This window comes from Berghia stephanieae, chromosome 4 (genome assembly GCF_034508935.2).
Source record: "Berghia stephanieae isolate SIO BIC M18660-M18661 chromosome 4, UCSD_Bste_1.3, whole genome shotgun sequence".
Lineage (NCBI taxonomy): Eukaryota > Metazoa > Mollusca > Gastropoda > Nudibranchia > Aeolidiidae > Berghia > Berghia stephanieae.
The window spans coordinates 20879158-20888378 of record NC_088363.1 but is presented as its reverse complement, the minus strand read 5'-3'; the positions used below and the strand labels follow the sequence as shown (position 1 = coordinate 20888378).

At 35.2% G+C, this 9221-nt stretch overlaps 1 protein-coding gene across 1 annotated transcript in view; it reads right to left on the bottom strand.

The window, feature by feature from the left end:
* Nucleotides 1–4600: 4600 nt before the first annotated feature.
* The window catches only part of LOC144970210 (uncharacterized), a 19505-nt gene continuing 14884 nt past the window's right edge, over nucleotides 4601–9221 (bottom strand). The window contains exon 2 of the mRNA XM_078909614.1: nucleotides 4601–7397. Coding sequence (XP_078765740.1) covers nucleotides 5809–7233 — 1425 coding nt within the window. The 5' untranslated portion in view covers nucleotides 7234–7397 and the 3' untranslated portion in view covers nucleotides 4601–5808. The remainder of the gene's footprint in view (nucleotides 7398–9221) is intronic.

The window sequence follows — 9221 nt, the reverse complement described above, 5'->3', positions numbered from 1 at the left end:
AGATAATTTCAAAAGTTACTACTTAAACTTGATACTTCATACTGAAATCAATTTGTGTGTATTTTTGATAGATTGCGAATCACCATGCACCCCGTAATGCATAAACCAGGATACGCTCCTGTTCTTTTTATCACCCCCCCCCCCCCCCAACCACTCCACTCCACTCCGCCCACATCGTCATCTCATCGTCACGTCGCCTGACGGTGAACTAACTCCGATTTTTGCTGTCTGGCCTCTCTAGTACTAGGTCGGGCGAATTCAAATGAGCCCACCTTAATAACCAGTGAACACTGAATAGAGCTTTTGGCAAACGAACTTTTTCTTATTTATTGCCTTACTTGTGCTGGTACCATTGATGTAATGACTTTGGGAAGGTTCCAGTATTGAGTTAAATTTATTAACTTACTAATATTATATCAATTTAGTATTAATTTGTGTTGTTTTTATATATTTGTTTATCCATTTAAATTATTTCTTTTTTTTTTTCTCGTTTTCTTTAGTACTTCTCAAAACTCATTTATTTAAATTGTTTTCTTTTTGTTTTTTGTTGTTTTTTTTTTTTGGTTTTTTTGTTTTTGTTTTTTTAACAAATTAATTTGTTAGTTCTTTTTTTTTATTATTATTCTTAAACTAATTACCGCTGTATTTTTATTGCCAGACTAAATAATTTTGCAAAACAATGTAATTTTCTATTGTATTCCCTCTAATAAAATAAAACACTTTTATTCAAAAGTCACGACTAAATAAATATATAAAATACAACCACCATTTTGGTTTTCTCAACAATTGAATTAGTATACGAGAAATACTCTTCTGAGTAAGGAGAGAGTTGAATTCTAACTAAGTTATAGAGGAAATAAATACGTTTAAAGGAAGGGTGGGCAGATTCCGTACTTGCCCGCCCTGAAGCTAATACATACATAAGATGGTTCGCGATGAAGAGGCGGGAAGCTAGGGGTTGGTTGGGGAAGGAGTAAAGATAACACGGTCGTTATTGTGATAGTATAACGAATGCTTGGTAACATTCTTTTGTCTTAATTGTATTGTGTGAATTATTGGCGAAAGCCTAAGATTAAATAAACTTTGTAATATCGTAAGGTGGTAACCATCATTGTCGACGACATCGTCGTTGTCATCATCATCATCATCATCATCATCATCATCATCATCATCATCATCATCATTAACAACAACAACAACAACAACAACAACATATTAACAACAAGTACAACAATAGCAATAAAAACAATATCAACATCATCATACAATTTCCGTTATCGTCTCCACAACTATCATTCTCACCAACAGCACCACCAAAACCACTATCATAATTACATCCTCCCTCACCGCCTCGTCTTCTTCCTCCTCCTCCTCCTCCTCCACCACCACCACCACCGCTACCACTATTCCAACCACTACCACCACCGGCACAATCATTCTAACCACCAAGACAGCAGTAAAAATGATGCAATTTCAGCTCTGAATGAAACTCGAGTCATATCGCTGTTGTTGCTTCTCGATGAAAACTTTAAGGTTACTACATACTACTGAAAACCAGTAATGTAACAGAAATATTAATCTCGCCGTTGAGGGATTAAAGCATCTCTTTAATTTTTCGAGTGAATGAAATGGACTTCTGTTGTCAAGGTGTTGTCGCATTATGTCTCGTCGCTTTATATTTTAGTTGTATTCTCTTTCGTGATTAATTTTTAATTACGTTTGGAATAATTAAAATTTACTGGTATTGTCATTTCATTGTGAATGTGATTATTTGTGGTTGAAATATTTTTTTTTAAAGGTGAAAAAAAAAATTATAATTAAAAAAAAAAAAAAAAAAAATATATATATATATATATATATATATATATATATTATATATATATATATATATAATATGACCGGATCATCTTTGCCCCACTACTGTAAATTGGCTAGAACCGCCACTGACTGGAAGTGACAATGAAAATGATGGATATCCTCAACGCACAGACATAAAACGCTATGCAATAGTCAATGGTTCTATAATAAAGAATGTCCAGAACCAAGGAACATTTTGCCAATAAAACTTCAAGGAATCTAACATTTTTAATAATAATTTATGACGTCCAAATTACAATTTCAAACACTCGTTTCACAAATAAACATAAATAGATAAATAAATTGATGGATAAATGAATAAATGGGTGGATAAAAAAAATAAATAGATAAATAAATAAAAAGGCAGAAAATACGTGGTTCCAGACATTCTCTACGACTATAATGAAAATTTATGATTTCTACACTGATGTAATCGTACAAGGCCCGCCGTTATCTGACAAAACACATTTTACGTTCATTTTGATAAATTTAAAAAAAAACAGTTTTACTCCAAACATTGGTCGGGTAGATTGATCCTCAAATAGTCAAAACGTCTAACGTTCGACACTCCAAAGAAGTTACAAATACAGGAGCAGGCGCTTGTGTATTATAGATATCTGAAAAATGGGTTTTTGTGCAACAGTGCCAAACAAAGCATAAATTAAATATAGATACAAGAAAAGAAATCAGCCTGCCTTTAAGACGGATCGAACCTTAGACCAGTTGATTACCGGTGCACGACGGTCGTGTAATCAGGAAGTCTGAGGTTCGATCCTCAATCGAAGCAGACTGATTTTAAAAATTCATTGTATTTTTATTTATGCTTTGTTTCGTACAAACCTTTTTTGGATTATTTCAATGAAGTGTCTGGTTTGACACTTTTTGAACAGTTGAGGGTCAATATGATTACATCGACTAATATTTGAAGTATAATTGACCTTTTAAGGTTTTTATATAATAATATAATAATGAAATTCATAATGAAATGTATTTATATTGCGCCCACTCCTCTATACAATAAAGCTCTAGGCGCATAACAATAACTTCAATCCATTCAAATCTCTCTCTCTCTCTCTCTCTCTCTCTCTCTCTCTCTCTCTCTCCCTCTCTCTCTCTCTCTCTCTCTCTCTCACACACACACACACACAAACCTTCCACCATATAGCGCAATATCCACTAAAAGTGCTCAAAGGGGTCCTTGGTCAACAGCAACACTTAATATGTAGGACGAGACATGACGCCTGTTAGGCGATATTACAATCTTATTCGGACAGAAACAACGCTGTTAACGGCGAGGTACTCATTTTACACTTGAGTACGGTGATAAATGTGAGTAAAGAGTATTTTCCAAGGACTCAACTATGCGCCGAGCGAGGCTCGAACCCAGGACCTTCCGATCCGAAGGCGAGTGTCACACCACTAGACCACCTAGCAGAACATATTAAATCGTATCAAAATGAAAAAAAATGGTTTCATCAGAATACGGCAATGTAGACCCGATTGTCAAACTTTATAACAAATAGCAATAGAAAAGGTCAATAATATGATACATTGGACGGAATCATTCTATCATTTAGTGATAGATATTTAGAAGAATCTGGGGGGAGTGGGGGGGGGGGGGGGGGTTGGGAGGGGATGACTGTGACACCCAAAATCAGTCATTCAAAACAAGATCCAGTCGTTTTCGTTTAAGCACCAGTTCATGTTTATTTAACGATGAATTTTGTCTGGAATAGATTTGAAAAGAACTTTAAATTATCTAACCCTTATCAGACTGGTTTGATTTTACTTAAACCCGACATCAGAACGAACCGTTTTAACTCACTCAACCCTAACAACGCCTATATCCGTAGTATACCCGGGGTTACTTCCACCCCATGCCTATTTATTACATTTTTCTGAGATAAATTATAGGCGTAGTATCAAAGCTAATGTTCTTAATTTTTACATGTTAATGGTAGTTGAATAAAACTATCTATTTAAATGCTCATTTTAAATACATTTTTTCTTATTTTGAAAAGTAGCAAAAATATCTAGGATTGAGTGAGTTAATGAAATGTCAGCAACCAGTTTGATTGTGGTTGTTTTTAGAAGTTTAACATTTCCTTATATTAATTTATCATGTTTGAAATGGGTGTAACATCTAAAACATTAATATTTTTTAAAATATTAGTCTTATAGAAATTTCAAAATCTCATTCATATTGTGACTCGCCGTTTTAACATATAATTATTCTTTTTAATGATACTTTTTAGACACTTTGAGCTAAACATTGACAAGGAAAAGTGATATATAGATATAAACGCCGTATTCTCTCATTTACTTCATTAAAATAACGATAAGAAGTAACACTGATTTTTAAATAAATCACTAAGTATGGGTCTAGATATATTAGACCGATTCTGTTCATGTTTGATATTTTCATACATACTGGCATTCAACAATTTTTTAACAATAACAATAACTCGATTTAACAATCAGCACCATCATGTGTGTAGTCCTTAACAATAATAGCTCTTGAAACAACTGTAACGACATAATTGCGTAATAACAAGTAATGAATTATCACAGATTATTTTTTTAATATTACGTAATGATCATTTACAAAATCTGCTCAGTCACTGTGTGTAAAATAGCTGTTGCTTTTCTCATCACTTAATGAAAAGAAAGTAGACTTATAGCTGCAGATATTACTCAAGTGTTTGTATAAAGTAGAATTACTGATACCATCTGGATAGGACGGTTTTTCTTTTTGTTTTGTTTTTTTGTTTTGTTCTTTGGTGTGTTTTTTAATGCATTAGAGTAATTTCCGTCAAATCTTACATGGCACCCGGTTTTCATCTCACTATTGAGTAAACAGGAAGACAAGAACAAGTATTACTTACTTAGCAGTAAAGTGCATATGTGACATCCATAAATATCTCACTGTTGTTCACATATTGTGGAGAATAGCAAAGGAAAATAAATGAGAATTTTAACATTTGTCCACGACAGTGTAGTCTAATTTTTAATTTTAAAAATAACAATAAAACTTTTAAAAGCAACGTTTTTTAATTAGGAATAAAATCACCTGAATCTATGATGAAAGCAACCACCAAACAGACTGTTTATTTGAGGTATTATGTTATCCACCCTACATAATCCATGACGAAAATTTTATTTTTTTTAAATTCCATCTAAGTCGGAAGAAATTCAATTTCATGTTTATCTTGGTAAAATGTTTTACCAATTTACAAAGTTCTAGTCTTAAATTCTTTAAAAACAAAATGTATTCGCGAAACCCAAGAAATTTTTTTTTAAATATTAGACAGTCTAACATAATTGCCACCTAAATTATCATTTATCTTTTATCGTTATTAGGCTCTCAGACCTTTAGGTACCTTTACCTGGTGTATCTATATATCTTGTGTTCTTTTAAAACTTGTTTTCAGATATTTTTACTCAAAGTTGATTGGCTTATTGGAAAAGATCTCCTTCAAAATCGGTGACAAACTGACAGATTACACCGTATGCAATCGAAATTTTTGTCAATGTTCCCTGCTTGTGGAATGTGAAAGACTCATTGTTTCGATGATTTAACATCGTTTACCTGCGCAAATACAGAGTGTCATTTATTTTCGTCTCTTGCACTGTTTCCATTCTGCCGTACCCTGGAAAAAAAACCATATTTAAAAATTTGGCCAGAAAACTCGTCCAAATATCGATCGATTTAAATGACTCTCATCTTGGCAAAAACTCTCAAACCTGGGACTTCGCGAAGTAGCAGGTTTGAAATTTTTTGCCAAGGTGAGAGTCATTTAAATTGATGGATATTTGAAGGACGAGTTTTCTGGCCAAATTTTCAAATAAGGGTTTTTCCAGAGTACGGCAACATTGTGATCGCTGTGTGAAGACTTGGGAAAGATAGTCATTTTTTTCATAAATTATAGAACACATTGTAAAAATGTATTTCTACCTCCTCGTTCTCAGAGGAGTGGATGGTTTCGGGTTGGAAGAGTTTGTACTGTTTACTTTTCCACGACTCGATGTCGCTGAACTCTTACGAGATGTCGCTGGTGACGGTGGGATGCTACGGACTCTCAAATTGTTATTGTTTGATTTTGGCTTGTCCAAACTAGATGGGCTATTTGTGGCGGTGTTTGTGCCACTGCCTTTAACACTCCCACGACTAACACTGCTACTGGTCATTTTTCTACCTGTCCTGTCACTAACGAGTGCAGATCTTTCACGAGATCTGCTGGCTACAGAAGCACTGGGTTGCCTAATTTGCCTTGCAATTTCCGAAGATGAATCTCTCCTCTTTTTTCCCTCATTTTCGACAACGAGGTCATTTGTAACATTGCTTGGCTCGAAATCATGTAAAGTGTTGTCCGGTGGAAATCTGGAATTGTACTCCATCCAGATATTGACTCTGATTTCTGAAATTGCCTTAGCCGTGTCAATACTTTCATCATCGTCGTCGTGGAAGACGAGTTCGGTATCGTCGTTGTGACAAACATTGACGACTACTTCCTGTGCGTTCGTCAAACGACCACCGTTAAGAGCTCGGACAGTTCCAGGTTTGGAAACCCGAGCAGTGTCTGTAATGTCTCCTTTCAACCTACTAACGTAACTCTTTTCCAGGGCTTTATCTAAAGCCAAAACGAAACTGTTTTTATTGAAAGTTGTGTCATCCTCTTCATCCTCGAAGCTTTCGTCATTCGGGAGAGCGCTATCGTTATCGTCGTCATCTGCTGTGTTCACATCAACAAAGTTGTTATTATTGAGTCTATTATAATTTACATTATTGCCAGAGATGTTATTATTACCACTAGACTTACTGGTATAGACACTTGCATTGCTCGTCGTATTTGTGCCGAAGTGAGAAGAAAGTTCGTTGTTGTCACTCATGGAAAACGGAGGCTCGTTTTGGGAGAGTGTGCTTCTCGATCTCGCCGTGCCCGTTTTTGGAGCCCGGGGAGGACGAGATGTTGAGGAAGAAGACTGTTTGGGGTTTGTAAGCGTTGCATTTCGAGTTGAAATTTGTGGAGGTTTGGAGTTATAGTTGGGGATTCTTTTTGAATCTTGATAATCTTTTTTACTACGAGTGCTTGTCACTGAATTGTTATTTGGGTCTATGAAATCGGAATTGTCATCTGTATTGATCCCAAAGTCTGCAGTTGGCGAGGAGGCGTCAGATTTTTTCCTTGAGTTATTTTTGTTATTAAATTTGCTGTCTTCTCTCGCTAATAAGGTTGCGCGCCGTGCCTCAGGAGACATTTCAGGGACAGTTGAAATTTTTCTCCTTTGCTCCATCCCTTTGGAATTAAGATTTGCTTGTCTACTGGATGTTGTTTTGTGATGAGTTGAAAATGTTGTGAAATGTCTATTAGCCATCGCTGAGATGTAATTATGTTACGATATTGAGTGAATATTAGAAGAAATATTTGTTGATATTGTCAAATCCTGTATTGTTGATTAGACACCTCCTTAATTGTCTGTGGCTTCAACTTGATTTCTTTTCTACTTGTCAACATTTCTTGAAAACTTAATTAGGTGTTCTGAAATGAATAGAACGAAAAAGAATGAATTACTACAAATTAAATGGCAAACTCAATTTGGTATATTTTCAAATATAATCTATTAAATTGTTATATATATATATATATATATATATATATATATATATATATATATAATTATTTCAAACCAATCAAGTGCGTGAAAACATCGAACAAAGATTCGAGACACTGTTTTAATTCTAATAGTTAACAAAATATCACAAATGTGAATAAACCGATCAAAATTCGTAAAGACGACCGAGTTCATCGCTTTAACGGATAGAACCGTAATTTTTGCCACGCACAATAAATTATAAACGTGGTTAAACGTGTAAACATTTTTAAAACGATCACGATCATCATAAAAAGTGAAGGGAAAACAAATATGACAATACATTATGTTGATTCTAATCGTAATGGCGAGAGAAACCAACATCACGGACGCGGATGTTAATGAAAAAATTTGCATATCAATATGTATTTCTCATAAAGATAATGTTCAAGAAAGTGGATGTGTCTACGTTAATGGCCCCCTCTGATTGCTATGGTCTACGTTCATTCTATAACATAACGCGGAATAAAATATGACTTTGGGATAACGTTTGGAAATGGCGGGCACTTATCTTTTTTATAATTTTATTTTTCTCATCTCTCCTTTTTGTATCCTGCTGTGCCAATCCCTCAAGATTTGAATTATTAATTTGGAATGTGTTATTTACAATCGATATTTACAAGGGTCAGCATGCGTTACTCATGGACGTATCAAGGAGGTTATGATGTATCACAATTACATGCATCTTAACATGGTTGATTTCGTACGCTGACATTTTTATTGAGCTTTAATATAGCGCAATATCCACTAAACTTGCTCAATGCGGTTTACAAGGGGTCCAGGCCAACAGCAACACTAAACATGTAGGACGAGACATGACGCCTGTTCGGCGATGTTACATTTTTTTTTCGGACAGAGACAATTCTGTTAACGACCAGGTATTCATTTTACACCTGAATACGGTGAGAGAATGTGAGTAAAGAGCCTTTTCCAAGGACTCAACTATTCGCCGAGCGAGGTTCGACTCCAAGACCTTCCGATCCGAAGGCGAATGTCGTACCACTAGACCACAAAGTCAATGACAAAGTCAAAAGACATGGAGTTGGTTGGCGACGAGGCGGGTGGCATTGACATTATTGACTTTCAGTAAGGAACTCAACACATTTAACGCACACAACCCAGGTATGAATAAGTATCTGTATAAAATTATATGCTGGTAACCTGTACGTATACACTTTTTTTCTCAAAACTTTTGAGCACGAAGGTTCTGTCACCCGTAAACGTTAATCAATCAATGCATTAACCAGTTTCCTGCCATACTCTGAAAAGAAGCGTATTAAAAAATTTGACCAGATCATTCGTCCAACAAAATTAATATCGATCGATTTAAATGACCCTCAACTTGGCAAAAACTTTCAAACATTGACTTCGCGAGGTCTCAGGTTTGGGGGGTGTTTTGCCAAGATTGATTAATAATTTAATATGTCCCTCAACCAAGACGTCATAAGGTGTCGTCGTCTAGGCATTCCATGAAGGAATATAGATAATTCATCAAAAAGATGTCTGATGTCAATAGGAATCACCCCCTGTTATCCAAGTGAGAAAATGTGGAGTTAATAATCTTGCCCAAGGAAAAAAATTGCCTGAAGAGGGGTTCGAACCTAGGACTTTCCGGGTCACAGTGCAATTCCATAACCACTCGACCAATTAGATCAATATTTGCTGGACAAATTTTCTGGCCAATTTTTTTAATGCGCGTCTTTCCAATAACG